This window comes from Sebastes fasciatus, chromosome 22 (genome assembly GCF_043250625.1).
Source record: "Sebastes fasciatus isolate fSebFas1 chromosome 22, fSebFas1.pri, whole genome shotgun sequence".
Classification (NCBI taxonomy): domain Eukaryota; kingdom Metazoa; phylum Chordata; class Actinopteri; order Perciformes; family Sebastidae; genus Sebastes; species Sebastes fasciatus.
In genome coordinates, this window is record NC_133816.1 from 25961147 (window position 1) to 25976146 (window position 15000).

A 15000-nucleotide genomic window follows, 5' to 3' on the forward strand; every position below is an offset into this window, starting at 1 on the left:
GGTCTCCACCTTGTAGACGTCGTAGTTGTCGATGATGTCGTCGAACGTCGTATAGAGCTTGTTGAGGAAGTCCACGACCTGGTAAGGAGTGCTGCTGCTGGACAGCTGAGTGAAGCCCACGATGTCACTGCACACACACACACTTTAGACTCCACACTTTAACACACAGTCTGATAACGGGAGTCACTTCCTGTCTGCTGTACCTGAAGAAGATGGTGGCGCTGACGTAGCTCTGAGCCTGCATCGGTTTGCCCTGCCGCAGGTCATCAGCTACCTGTCTAGGAAGCATACCTGCAGCACAAACACAGGAAGACTCTGACTACTGCTCTGTAGAGAACTACATCATCTGCATAATGATGACATCACGGTGTTAGCTGGAGGCTAAACAAAGGAGAGACTGGAGGCTAACGCTAGCAGTGGGCTAACATTAGCTGGAGGCTAAACAGTGTGTGTCGTACTGTAAAGCAGCCGGTCGGTCCTCTGCTTCTCGTGCATCAGATCCTGAGTCCTCTCAGCCACCAACACCTCCAGATGTTTACTGTACTTCTCCATCTGGAACAAACAGCTTCATCAGGATCAACAGAAATCTAAACCAGATGTTGACGCTGCAGGTTGTGCTACTGTGAGTAATGTGTGTCTCTGTTACCAGGTTCATCATCATGTCCACGGGGCTGACTTTGATCGGGTTGATCCGGTTAACAAACTTCCTGATTTGTTCGAAGGTGGGTCGGTGGACGGGGTTGTGAGAGCGACACCGCCGGATCAGCTACGGAAACACGCAGGGGACAAAAAGGACGGCAGAAAAGGTTCAGACAGTTCAGTGTGAACTATTCATCAGATGATACCGGTATCTTCAGTCTAGTTCTAATCCCAATGGAGTACCTCTACGTAGTCGGCAGGACAGGGGCAGGTGCTGTCGGCTTTACTGGAGATCAGCTCCGGTAGAGGAGGACACCAGGCGCTCTCCAGGCTGGACTCCTCCGCCTGCAACGTAGTCATTTAGTTATTATTGATTTATCCTTCATTTAACCGCTGACCTGACATCAACCAGTCAGACTGGGACACTTACTGGGACGGGGTCACTGCGAGTGGCAATCTCCAGCAGGATGATGGAATAACTGTGAAAACATGGAGAGGTTAAAGGTGAAATGTGTATTTAATTTAGGCTAACGTGTGATTATGGCGTTAACTTTGACAGCCTTAATATAAACACACAACCCTTCAGCATGCCTTGGTTCTGGTTAAGGTCCGGCCCCCCTACGTGACAGATACCAGTTCATGTGTACCTGAACACGTCTCCGGCCAGCGTCGGCTCCATGTTGGAGTTATGAAACTCCGGCGGCATGTACACCTCCAAGAGTCTCTGCTGATAGGTGGAAAGAGGCTCGGCGCCGTCGTCCCGGCGATACATCCTCAGCCCGTAATCTGACAGGACAGACCACGTGTCAATCAAACCAGACAATAACGGCGTCCAATCAGTGTCCGGGAAGTCAGATGCTGTAAATCTACTAATAAGCTAATATTAGCATCGTTCTGTATTCTCTGAAAACGATATGTTCCCCTAATAGTGGCGTCCAATCCAGTGCTTGTTTTATTAAATACTAAATGGTGAGATTATTTTATTTTAGGTCAGTTCATCGCCGTCCACTCACGCTGTCGCTTGCCGTGTATTATGCATATTAACGCCGGCGGCTGTGTTGTGATGAGGTTGATCCATCCCTGCAAAGTGAAGCCATGTGGTTCCTTTTTCTCGTAAATTTACAACTTCATAACCTCAGAGAATATTCACGTTTTTTTCTCGTAAATTTGTGAGATCTTTCCCCGTAAATGTACCACTTCAATCTAAGAGAATGTCTGAGTGTTTTTTCTCGTGAATTTATGGCTTTAAAATCAGGGAATATTCATGTTCTTTTTCTTGTAAATGTATTTACTTTAAATTCAGAAATTCAGAGTTTTTTTCTTTGAATATTACCCCTCTGCCCCGGCTTCGTAATCCACTGTCCGTGTCCCGTGTGAAACTAAAAGTAACGTTCACTTATTTGTCCCGTGAGTTACGTCAGTTAACGTCAACCACGACCGTTTCCTAACCCTAACTTAGTGACCTAAAGTTCTTGTGAACACAGAAGTTTATTTTGATAGGACACTATGCGTGTATTGACACGTCGTCCCCGGTCCGTCCAACAGTAACGCTAGAGGGGTTGTATATGAATGTGTTGTATTAAAGTACAGCACAGATCGCCATCACCTGTTATTTTGCAGACCCAGCGGTCGTCTAAGACACAGTTCAGAGACTTGAGTCGGCCGTGACAGATCCGGTGTTGGTGGAGGTACGATATCCCTCTGGCGATGTCCGTAGCGAACGAGAACCTGGAATGGATAAAACCGGGGATTATTTATTTTTCTTATCCATGAAACCTGTTTCTTTAATTATTAGTCCCACACAGTGACAGCTAAAACACATTTTAATATGCTTAGCGTGTCTACCTGAAGCCCCAGTTAAGAGGCACCTCCTCGTTAAGAAGAACGTCATTAAGGCTTCCTTTTGGGCAGTACTCCGTCACTATGGCAACGTTAGGCGCCTCAACACACCCGCCGATAAACTTACATAGGTTGGGGTGGTCGAGCTCCCTGGAGGGAGAGAGAGAGAGTCAGAATACCATGATGGAGATACGAGGGTCGTATACGATGAGGATGATGAGTGGTTGTTACCTGACTTGTTTGACTTCCTGTCTGACGGTTTTGGACAGAGAGAAGGTCTTTGTTTGGATCCTCTTGATGGCCACCGTCCTGCCGTCACTGGACAAGGAAATCAGATTTAATCTTCATCATGGGAGAACTTTGTGTGTGTCTGTAGATCTAAGAATAATCCGAGGCTTCCTGGAGTTTACATGTATGCGGATATTTTTGAAAATCAATATTTTTCCCCTAAAAAACAACATTTTGGTTCACAAAATATATCTCCGTCTACACGACAACAGCGCTCGGCGGGCCAGTAAGAGGAGATAAAAGGCCACTACCCACCGACTGTGTTCTTCGTCGCACTTGAATACTGCGCGGCGAAAAAGCGTACGTTTTAGATCCGTCAAAGCTACATGCAAATGTGTTTTAACGCCAGTAATGTCTTTAACTTATTAAAGAAACTTGTCATTTTCAGGTTGTAGCGGCTCAGTTTTAAAGCTAGAGTGAAGATACTGGTATCATATGAAACTAGAGTAGAGACTAGTTACTAGTTAAAGTGTTACGTAGATGATACACAACTTTATATCTCTGTAAAAGTACAAGTACTTGTTGTACAGCAGTTGTTTTATCTTTCGTTGAAGTATTTTGGTCAACTTGACCAAAGTGACTTGACTTGAATTCAACATACTGTAATCTACCATACTACAGTAATTGTTATTTTATAAGTTCTATAACATAGGGCTGTCAAAGGTAACGTGATAATAATGCAAATTTGTTTTAACGCCACCAATTTCTTTAACGCATTAACACAACTTGTGATTTTTAGGTGGTAACAGACTCAGTTTTAAAGCTAGAGTGAATACTGGATATCGTATCATATGAAACTAGACAACCTGATGAATCCATCGGTACCAACCATGTCATACTAGCTATATATACTGGCAGTATGTGTACTTCATACTGTATCCGTGTGTCTATTTATAGCTCTGATTCGCCAATATGCTGATGACATACCCCTATGTTAATGTGAGGACGCCCAATTTTGGCGAGGAAAAACTGTCATCGTCATTTTCAAAGGGGTCCCTTGAACCTCTGATTAATTTGCAATTAATCAATATTAACTATTTTAATGGATTGACAGCCCTAATCACAACCACAGCAGCTTGACACTAGTCAGTTTTTCATCTTAACTTTAGTGTGACTGTATATTACAGTTTTTTTTAAGGGAATTAATAGAAATGTCCCCAACGAGGCATCATGCTTATCATGCACCCCGACATTGGGTCCTAAGTTGGGGCTGGGTTTTGGATTACTCTTTAAACTCCATTTTACATTTGACATCTTTGGTTTCTTTTGTTTGAAAAGTACTGTTTCAGTCAAATAAGGCGTTGTATCTGCAATAGTATCGAAAGAAAGAGGTTTTTGGGTTTTTTTATTGGAGCATCTAGATATGCCGATATCATCTATCTCCTCGGATTGGCCTCTATGGGACGCACGCTCTACCGGGTGAGCCAGAGGTCGCCCCATATCAAACCCAGCCCTGGTTGTAACTCCTAACTACTACTGCTGTCAGACAGGTGGGCGTACTATATCCCAGTGCAGGTGAAGGGTGTTTTCCGGGTCCCTGGTTGTCCCGTATAGCAGCTGAGAGCCGTCACACAGCTGGTGTTACTGTCGCTGTTCCCCACCGGTACACTCATCATGCTGCCCATGGTCATACGAGCCTCCTGATCTATACACAAACAAACAGAGAGAGAGGTAGATAAAGGGTTTCTAACGGCATCATGACATCATTAAAAATCACCTGATCTGAGTTTAACAGCTAACGTCAACAGGACGCTTGTTGGATTCCTTCTTTTTTATGGTCACAGACACGTTTCAGACCCATTTAAACCAGTTTGAGGCCATCCGTTTTAGACCTGTTGAGACCAGATCTGTTTCCAGTTTCATGGTTCGTGTCCACAGCCTCGGCAATCCCTCGCCATTAAAAACGCCCCTGTAGACACGTACCATTCGTCATTTAGCGAGCAATAACAACGCCTTTGTTGCTTTCGGCGTGCCATTTATACGCCATGTAGTTTATAGGGTACTGACTGCAATGTAAACGCATCTACGTGAATATGCTTCGCTCCGAGCTAAAGACATAGAATTTCAACCAGCAGACCGCTGTTCGTGGCCATGTGGTTGCAACCGGAACCAACATGGCAGCTCGTTTGGAAACTTTCTTGTCACGAAAATTAGTTATATTTCTAAAATCTAGATCTAAAATAAAGACAGATTCATCAACTGCATTTCTATTTCTACATAAAATGTTTTCAGAAACACATTTCGATGAACTATTCTATAAGAGAAGAACGTTCCAAACGAGCCGCCATGTTGGTTCCGGTTTCAAAGCTGGGAGCAGCAGCCCACGAGGGGAAGAGTTCGTCCAATCAGGTGTCTAGTGGCAGCTCATCAAATGTCCAACACTGAGAAGCTAGGCGATAAAAAACGCCCCTGTGGACAGTACCATTATGTTTTTTCCGTACGTTTTATTTAGTTTACGTACTTATTTTAAGCCCAGCCATGACGTTTTCCCTTATCTTAACTAAATATTTGTCTTGCCTTAACTTAACTGCAGACGTTTGCGTGGCGTGCAAATGACACGCGAAAAGTGGCGTATAATAGGGTTAATGGGTTAGTAGCATAGGCTACTTTATGCAAATCGAAGGCGTCCAGCGCGAATCGCCGTCTCTGGAAACTCCCTAGAAACTGTTAAACTAGCTGTTGATCTAAAATAAAGACAGATTCATCAACTGCAGGACTATTTCTCTCATTAAATGTTTTCAGAAACGCATTACCTTGTTTTATCTTAGTGAAGTCGATGATCCAGCTCTCGTCCCACAGAAGCTTCTGTTTCTGGTACCTCAGCCACTACAGCAGACAGATGGACCGGTCAGGTTCTTATCAGTGGGTTGGTGCTTAATGATTACTTGTCAGCGTTTCTGTTAGCGTGTGTTGTTGTTGTGTTGAGTTCTCACCACGGCGGTCAGACAGAAGCAGAGGCAGAGCAGGCTGAGCGGCAGGCCGATGGCCAGCTTGGTGGTCGGGGTCATCGGGCATTCACCACAGTCAGCTGAACAGGTGGAGCAAAGCTCCGCCTCCTCGCAGACGCCATCACCACACACTTAGACGGGAGACAGAGGAGATACTTGTTCATGTTTTTTGAGCGGAGAGACTACCGGAACAATAGAGCGCTGCAGGGATGACGTATCTCTGTAGGCTAACAGGAAGTTAGCATCGCCCTGGTTTGGTTATCTACCTTTGTTGTTGTTGTATTTGTTTTCTATAGTCACGCCAGGAAGTAGAAGGTCAACATACACCACCATCACTTACCTACAGCCGGCTGCACGGTGCTCTTGGCCTCCAGAGCGACCTGCATGAGACCGACTCGTATGTGAGCGATGAGCGAGGTTAAACCAGAGTGCATCAGAACCACCTGCCGGACAGAGTGATGGGTAGGTCACGAAGTTTGACAGCAGAGTATCTGAATTTAGGAGTTTGTCTTTACTAAAGCTGGGTGATTAATCTGTAGGGGAGTTTAATGATTGATCCTTTATGGTGGAAATTAGCCTCAAGAACTTAACATAAGGAGGAGAGCTAGAAACATTGGTGTTATAAAGCAGTGTATCGTCTGCATATAAATGAATGTCGGGCTTTTTACGTACATTTAGGAAAGATTAGTCTGTTGTAGCATTGACTTAATAAAGTTTGGCCTTTAAAACAAACGGCCTCCTGGTTGTACAGATAATCTGGTACCTTGGCGGTCCAGTTGGTCTGGGTCATCTTGCCGGCGGTAGACAGGGTGTGTGTGAAGATTTTCCCATCGTCAGGTATCCAGGGACCGCAGATACTCTCTGTCTGAAAGGTGGTTTATTATTAGCGACACTTTTAAATAAACTGAACCTCACCACCAGATCCTCCACACTGCACCTTTAAACTCTGACGGAGCAGATAAATCTCCCGGTATGTACCATGTGTCCCAGCGGACAGGAGTGGATGTTGGCGTGATGGATGCAGCAGTTTTCCCCGTCGGCGTCTTTCCAGTTGGCCGGACAGTCGAGATGTTCACAAAACCTCCGAGCTGCTTCGGCGTTTAATATGGAACTAAACACACAGACGGACCAGACCAGACCAGACCAGGTTAAGATCCAGTCTGGATCCCAGTAGAACTATAACCAGTGTAAAGAAGTCTAAACCAGTATAACCAGTGTAGCGGATGTATTAACCTGTTTGTGAAGATGTGGTTTTCCACAGCCCACTGGTAGAAAGAGTCTCTGGCCGTTACCGAGTACGTGACATAGAACGCCTCGCCGCTCTTCACCGTCTCTGGAGGCCGGACCACCCAGGCCATCTCCAGACCTGAGAGAGAGGTTAGACTATCAGACAACAACCTGTGTTTAATTCACTTATGATGTATGGAGGATGGAACCTGCCAAAATAAAAAATAAATGATTCAATAAATAAATATGTCATTAAATAATATATTAAATAAATGTAGCCATTAATTAATTGATAAAATGTAACATGAATTCATATTTCTGTTTTAATTTGCTTCTTTATTCATTTAATTTTGTATTTGTTCCCTTATTTATTTACTCTTTTGTTTAATTTTCCCTTTTAGTTTTTATATATTTACTTTTTATACATTTAATAAAAAAAATTATATATTTATTTTTAATTTTTTATATATATATTTATATATATATATATGTATATATATATATATATACAGTATAACATATTCAGTATAACATCAGCTGTCCGACCTCCACACTTGATCATGTTGTATTCGTTGGGTTCGTCCAGCGGCCAGCAGTCGTACTCGCTGTTGTCCAGGTCGTGCCAACAACACGCCGGACCGACGCAGCTGACACACATCTGGAAACAACAACAACAATGAATGACTCACAGCCCACCAATAATACAATAGATCAATAATACAGTAGATCAATAATACAGCAGATCAGTAATATAGTAGATAGATCAATAAATTTAAATCATGCTGAAGAAGAGGAGACGGTGACAGAGACAACATTATATCCAGTAAAATAAAATCATTAAGATGTATTTTAAATTATATTAAAGATTTTCAGAGTAAAGTAATTAAATAAAGGAAACAATAATAATTAATAATTTACAGATTTAATGACTGAATGAACACTAAAAGCAGATATGAAGTCTTACCCAGAGCAGAAACCAAAAGCTTTGCCTTTTCTTCATGTTGCTGCTGAAGGACAGAAAGACAGAAAGACAAAGAGACAGAGAGACAGACAGACAGACAGACAGAGAGACAGACAGAGAGACAGACAGAGAGACAGACAGACAGGTGGACATGTGTAACCTCTGAGCGGTGGAGTCCAGACTGATGAGTAGAGCAGCAGAGGAAGAAGAGAGGAGGTAGAGAGAGGAAAGACAGACTAGAGAGAGAGAGAGAGAGAGCCTGGTGAGACGTTCACTGACCTCTGGTGGTGAAACGCTGCTACTGCACATCTGTTTAATAATACTGTCATAATCAATAAATAAATACATTTTGAATGTAGCAAAAATATTTAAAAAATAAATGTTGCCATTAATTAATTGATAAAATTAATCAAATTAATTTACTTCTTTGTTTATTTATCTTTCTATTAATTCCCTTATTTATTTATTCTTCTGTTTAATGTTCCCTTTAAGGAATTTATTTATTTTTGCATTATTTATTTAATTATGTACTTTTGCATTTTTGCATTCATTTTTATTTATGTATTTATTTATTTTTATTTATTTTCATATTTATTTTTTAATGTTGAGTGACAGCCCCCTCATTTGCATATCGAGGCAGAAATGTATAAAGAAAAGAATACAGAAATAAATAACGGGTGAAATGCAGAGTGAAAATCATGAATAAATAAATAAATTAATTAATTAATAAATAAATGTACAAATACAGAAATAAATAAATACTCACATTTAAAAATAAATAAGTACAAAAATAAATAAGTACAAAAATCAATAAATAAATGCACAAACAATAAATAAATAAAAAATGTAAGCAAAAATATATTAAGTAATTTAAAAATGTATAAAAACATAAATATCTAAAAGGAAACACTAAACAGAAGAGTAAGTAAATAAATAAGGTAAATAAATAAAGAAGCAAATTAAAACAGAAATATTAGTGTATGTCACATTTTATCAATTAATGAATGACTACATTCATTTTAATATTATTTTTGCTACATTTCATGACATATTTATTCAGAGGACTTGATTGATTTTTTTTATTTGTTTGGCAGGTTCCGTCCTCCATACCAGAGTGGATCGTGTCAGTGTTGATGATCAGCAGCTTCGTTTCCGGACTAATGAGCTCGAGCTGTTTACACTCAACATGAGTGAACACTCTCACGCGCACGCTACCCATTCACCTGTGTTTACGTCACAACAGACCCCCCCCCCCACCCCCCCGGTTTCCACCGGCACGCGACACCAGCCACTAACCAACCAGTGAGTGCACGCTTCAGACAGAACGTTCGTGCGCGCGCGACGCCAAGCGAACCACCGCGGAGAATCTGACTGTTACTCTGTTACTTTGTTTCAATCAGCGCGAGATGTTCACGTCAGTCTGACGGCTCGAGTTCTACTGCAACGTTCTACTGGAACGTTCTACTGCAACGTTCTACTGCAACGTTCTGCTCTCTGAGGAGGTTCTACTGGAGCTTTCTACTCTCTGAGGAAGTTCTACTGGAACGTTCTACTCTCTGAGGAGGTTCTCCTGCAATGTTCTACTCTCTGAGGAGGTTCTACTGGAGCTTTCTACTCTCTGAGGAAGTTCTAGAGGTTCTACTGGAACTTTTTCTTCTCTCTGAGGAGGTTCTCCTGCAATGTTCTTCTCTCTGAGGAGGTTCTACTGGAACGTTCTACTCTCTGAGGAGGTTCTAGAGGTTCTACTGGAACTTTTTCTACTCTCTGAGGAGGTTCTACTGCAACGTTCTTCTTTCTGAGGAGGTTCTACTGGAACGTTCTACTCTCTGAGGAGGTTCTAGAAGTTCTACTGGAACTTTCTACTCTCTGAGAAGGTTCTACTGTTTCTACTGGAACGTTCTACTCTCTGAGGAGGTTCTAGAGGTTCTACTGGAACGTTCTACTCTCTGAGGAGGTTCCACTGGAGCGTTCTACTCTCTGAGGAGGTTCTAGAGGCTCTACTGGAACGTTCTACTCTCTGAGGAGGTTCTACTGGAACATTCTACTCTCTGAGAAAGTTCTAGCGGCGGTCTCATCCTCTGGTTCCGTCCTTTCTGGTGTGGGTACCGGTTCTATGTGCTGCTGTTTCCACACTGCTACCAGAGGTGGTGGATAGAGGCTTGTTGTTCGTCCCGGGTCGGACCGAACCGGACTGGACTGGACTGGACTGGACTGGACTGGACCGAACCGGACCGGACTGGACCGAACCGGACTGGACTGGACCGAACCGGACTGGACTGGACCGAACCGGACTGGACTGGACCGGACTGGACTGCAGGGGGATAAGTGGACTGACCTGGATCTTGTTTGTGTTCCCGGACTAAAGGAGGATGCTGATCCGGGTCAGCCTGGTTCTGCTCTACTGGTTCTGTGTGTGGATCCGGGGCCAGCAGCTGGACTATGACAGGTTGGTTCTCTTATTACTGATATTACTTATATTCCATATTTAACACTTTTAGTAGATCAGGAGAGGTTTTATTGTGACTTTAATAATTAATAATGAATAAAAACAAACACTAAGGTCCACCTGCAGACAGACCTCTATCTATGTGTTTATATTATATCATATTATATCATATTATATCATATTATATCATATTATATCATATAATATGGACTGTAATGTAATGTGTGTATATTATATCATATTATATCATATTATACAATATAATATGGACTGTAATGTAATGTGTGTGTGATGTTAAACAGACTTTATGGTGTTTCTAAACCGGTCCTGCTGGTTGTGTCTCAGGTTTAGTTGTAGAGGACATTACAACAACGAGACAATGTCAAACATTTAAAGCAGCGAGACAACATGAAGAAGAAACACGTGAAGAAGAAACACGTGAAGAAGAAACACGTGAAGAAGAAACGCGTGAAGAAGAAACGCGTGAAGAAGAAACGCGTGAAGAAGAAACGCGTGAAGAAACGCGTGAAGAAGAAACGCGTGAAGAAACGCGTGAAGAAGAAACGCGTGAAGAAGAAACACGTGAAGAAGAAACACGTGAAGAAGAAACACGTGAAGAAGAAACGCGTGAAGAAGAAACACGTGAAGAAGAAACGCGTGAAGAAGAAACGCGTGAAGAAGAAACACGTGAAGAAGAAACGCGTTCTAAAGAACATTTATACATCGAAGAGAATAGGAAATAAAACCAGCTCAAATCAGAAAACACCAGAATAGAAGAGACAGGGTAAGAAATGATTGATAAAAAGAAAAGAGTTGAGAGTTGCAGCCGACCGGCAGTTTGTTCCACGTATCAGAGAGAAAGGGTCCGAGGGAATACTGACCACATTAATATCTATTCATTCATAAAGAACGGGTGGTGGATAGAGTGGTGGATAGAGTGATGGATAGTATGGTAGATAGAGTGGTGGATAGTATGGTAGATAGTATGGTGGATAGAGTGGTAGATAGTATGGTGGATAGAGTGGTGGATAGAGTGGTAGATAGAGTGATGGATAGAGTGATGGATAGAGTGGTGAATAGAGTGGTGGATAGTATGGTGAATAGAGTGGTAGATAGAGTGATGGATAGAGTGATGGATAGAGTGGTGAATAGAGTGGTGGATAGTATGGTGAATAGAGTGGTAGATAGAGTGATGGATAGAGTGATGGATAGAGTGGTGAATAGAGTGGTAGATAGAGCGGTGAATAGAGTGGTGGATAGAGTGATGGATAGAGTGGTGGATAGAGTGATGGATAGTATGGTAGATAGAGTGGTGAATAGAGTGGTAGATAGAGTGATGGATAGAGTGGTGAATAGAGTGGTGGATAGTATGGTAGATAGAGCGGTGAATAGAGTGATGGATAGAGTGATGGATAGAGTGGTGGATAGAGTGGTGGATAGAGTGGTGGATAGAGTGATGGATAGAGTGGTAGATAGTATGGTAGATAGATTGGTTGGATAGAGTGGTAGATAGTGTGGTGGATAGAGTGGTGGATAGAGTGGTGGATAGAGTGGTGGATAGTATGGTAGATAGAGTGGTGGATAGTATGGTGGATAGAGTGATGGATAGTATGGTAGATAGTATGGTAGATAGAGTGATGGATAGAGTGGTGAATAGAGTGGTGGATAGTATGGTAGATAGTATGGTAGATAGAGTGATGGATAGAGTGGTGAATAGAGTGGTGAATAGAGTGGTAGATAGAGTGATGGATAGAGTGATGGATAGAGTGGTGAATAGAGTGGTGAATAGAGTGGTAGATAGAGTGATGGATAGAGTGATGGATAGAGTGGTGAATAGAGTGGTGGATAGAGTGGTAGATAGTATGGTGGATAGAGTGGTGGATAGAGTGGTAGATAGAGTGATGGATAGAGTGATGGATAGAGTGGTGAATAGAGTGGTGGATAGTATGGTGAATAGAGTGGTAGATAGAGTGATGGATAGAGTGATGGATAGAGTGGTGAATAGAGTGGTGGATAGTATGGTGAATAGAGTGGTAGATAGAGTGATGGATAGAGTGATGGATAGAGTGGTGAATAGAGTGGTAGATAGAGCGGTGAATAGAGTGGTGGATAGAGTGATGGATAGAGTGGTGGATAGAGTGATGGATAGTATGGTAGATAGAGCGGTGAATAGAGTGGTGAATAGAGTGGTAGATAGAGTGATGGATAGAGTGGTGAATAGAGTGGTGGATAGTATGGTAGATAGAGCGGTGAATAGAGTGATGGATAGAGTGATGGATAGAGTGGTGGATAGAGTGGTGGATAGAGTGGTGGATAGAGTGATGGATAGAGTGGTAGATAGTATGGTAGATAGATTGGTGGATAGAGTGGTAGATAGTGTGGTGGATAGAGTGGTGGATAGAGTGGTGGATAGAGTGGTAGATAGAGTGGTGGATAGAGTGGTGGATAGAGTGGTGGATAGTATGGTAGATAGAGTGGTGGATAGTATGGTGGATAGAGTGATGGATAGTATGGTAGATAGTATGGTAGATAGAGTGATGGATAGAGTGGTGAATAGAGTGGTGGATAGTATGGTAGATAGTATGGTAGATAGAGTGATGGATAGAGTGGTGAATAGAGTGGTGAATAGAGTGGTAGATAGAGTGATGGATAGAGTGATGGATAGAGTGGTGAATAGAGTGGTGAATAGAGTGGTAGATAGAGTGATGGATAGAGTGATGGATAGAGTGATGGATAGAGTGGTGGATAGAGTGGTAGATAGAGTGATGGATAGAGTGGTGGATAGAGTGGTAGATAGAGTGATGGATAGAGTGATGGATAGTATGGTGAATAGAGTGGTAGATAGAGTGATGGATAGAGTGGTGAATAGAGTGGTGGATAGTATGGTGAATAGAGTGGTAGATAGAGTGATGGATAGAGTGATGGATAGAGTGATGGATAGAGTGGTGGATAGTATGGTGAATAGAGTGGTAGATAGAGTGATGGATAGAGTGATGGATAGAGTGATGGATAGAGTGGTGAATAGAGTGGTGGATAGTATGGTGAATAGAGTGGTAGATAGAGTGATGGATAGAGTGGTGAATAGAGTGGTGGATAGTATGGTGAATAGAGTGGTAGATAGAGTGATGGATAGAGTGGTGAATAGAGTGGTGGATAGTATGGTGAATAGAGTGGTAGATAGAGTGATGGATAGAGTGATGGATAGAGTGATGGATAGAGTGGTGAATAGAGTGATGGATAGAGTGGTGAATAGAGTGATGGATAGAGTGGTGGATAGAGTGGTAGATAGTATGGTGGATAGAGTGGTGGATAGAGTGGTAGATAGAGTGATGGATAGAGTGATGGATAGAGTGGTGAATAGAGTGGTGGATAGTATGGTGAATAGAGTGGTAGATAGAGTGATGGATAGAGTGATGGATAGAGTGGTGAATAGAGTGGTGGATAGTATGGTGAATAGAGTGGTGAATAGAGTGATGGATAGAGTGATGGATAGAGTGGTGAATAGAGTGATGGATAACAGGGGGAAGAGCACACAGCAGCAGAGAGAAAGTATGTGGAGGGAGTGGAAACAGAGAGGAGATATAATTCATGTTGAGACAGGAACCTGGAAACAGGAGATGTCACATCGACTCCCACTGGAGCGTCAGCTACCCAGGAACCAGCTGGACCAGGAACCAGCTGGACCAGGAACCAGCTGGACCAGGAACCATCATAATACATATATATATATATAAATATTCTGGCATTAATAAATCTATAAACAGATGAATAAATGGTAGGTGCAGTAGGTGAATAGTAATACTAACTGTATATATTTGTGTGATTGTGTGTTGCAGCTGGGCGGACCAGGCGGTGTCGTCCGACGGTCTCTGTCGCTATGGCAACAGCGTGGAGTGTTGCTGGGGCTGGAGACAGGTGGACTGGGGACGCTGTCAACGTGAGGACACACAAACACACACAAACACACACAAACACACACACACACCTGAAAGCTGAAGAGCGTTAAACCTGCATCCTGTCTAGCAGCCAGCAGGGGGCGACTCCTCTGGTTCTATAGAGGTCTCTGAGAACATGAGCTTCTACTTCTCTCTTGATTTATGACCTCAGTAAACAGTTTATGGTCTCAATCTCTAGTTTCAAGTCTTCTTCAGTACAGCATGATGTTCATTTAGTAAATGATGGTCCCATTTAGAGTCAGATAGACCATAAAGCAGGGGATGCTTTAGGGCGGGGCTACCTGCTGATTGACAGGTCGCCACCACGGCGTTGTCCGGTCTGGGAGTCGTCCGGGTTTTAGTCTTACAACTTTAACCCTTTCACAGTGTTTACACTTCATCACCTAAAAATGTCTTATTCAGCGTTCGGTTGTACTTACATGGTGACGGCCTGAAACAAAGATGATTTGGCCCAAAACCAACGTGGTAACGGCCTAAAACCAAGATGGCAACGGCCCAAAACCAAGATGGCGACGACCCAAAACCAAGATGGTTCGGCCCAAAACCAACGTGGTAACGGCCTAAAACCAAGATGGTTTGGCCCAAAACCAACGTGGTAACGGCCTAAAACCAAGATGGTTCGGCCCAAAACCAAGATGGCGACGACCCAAAACCAAGATGGTTCGGCCCAAAACCAAGATGGCGACGGCCCAAAAC

The 15000-nt window shown here is 42.7% G+C and overlaps 1 protein-coding gene and 1 long non-coding RNA gene across 7 annotated transcripts in view; one reads left to right on the top strand and one right to left on the bottom strand.

Moving 5' to 3' along the window:
• The window catches only part of LOC141760695 (uncharacterized), an 11661-nt gene extending 1385 nt beyond the window's left edge, over window positions 1-10276 (top strand). Inside the window, exons 2-6 of one of the 4 annotated variants that reach the window (XR_012592428.1) lie at window positions 650-7091; window positions 9303-9347; window positions 9467-9601; window positions 9642-9856; window positions 9888-10276. This is a non-coding gene — a long non-coding RNA (uncharacterized LOC141760695). Of the gene's footprint in view, window positions 1-649; window positions 7092-9302; window positions 9348-9466 lie in introns of all 4 variants that reach the window. The other 3 variants (XR_012592426.1, XR_012592427.1, XR_012592425.1) reach the window with 3 other exon arrangements.
• Window positions 1-15000, bottom strand: part of LOC141760651 (atrial natriuretic peptide receptor 1-like) — a 17414-nt gene that overhangs the window by 1308 nt on the left and 1106 nt on the right. The window contains exons 2-21 of one of the 3 annotated variants that reach the window (XM_074623667.1): window positions 14155-14277; window positions 7906-7948; window positions 7488-7599; window positions 6948-7080; window positions 6693-6825; window positions 6478-6579; window positions 6055-6157; window positions 5700-5845; window positions 5520-5592; window positions 4267-4411; window positions 2710-2796; window positions 2485-2628; window positions 2246-2367; window positions 1287-1425; window positions 1070-1118; window positions 883-984; window positions 647-766; window positions 459-552; window positions 204-291; window positions 1-127 (exon numbers count right to left, since the gene is read on the bottom strand). The exon at window positions 1-127 is cut by the window's left edge and continues 13 nt beyond it. In XM_074623667.1, the coding sequence (XP_074479768.1) occupies window positions 1-127; window positions 204-291; window positions 459-552; window positions 647-766; window positions 883-984; window positions 1070-1118; window positions 1287-1425; window positions 2246-2367; window positions 2485-2628; window positions 2710-2796; window positions 4267-4411; window positions 5520-5592; window positions 5700-5845; window positions 6055-6157; window positions 6478-6579; window positions 6693-6825; window positions 6948-7080; window positions 7488-7599; window positions 7906-7948; window positions 14155-14277 (2185 nt within the window). Of the gene's footprint in view, window positions 128-203; window positions 292-458; window positions 553-646; window positions 767-882; window positions 985-1069; window positions 1119-1286; window positions 1426-2245; window positions 2368-2484; window positions 2629-2709; window positions 2797-4266; window positions 4412-5519; window positions 5593-5699; window positions 5846-6054; window positions 6158-6477; window positions 6580-6692; window positions 6826-6947; window positions 7081-7487; window positions 7600-7905; window positions 9015-14154; window positions 14768-15000 lie in introns of those variants that run through there. The other 2 variants (XM_074623668.1, XM_074623666.1) reach the window with 2 other exon arrangements.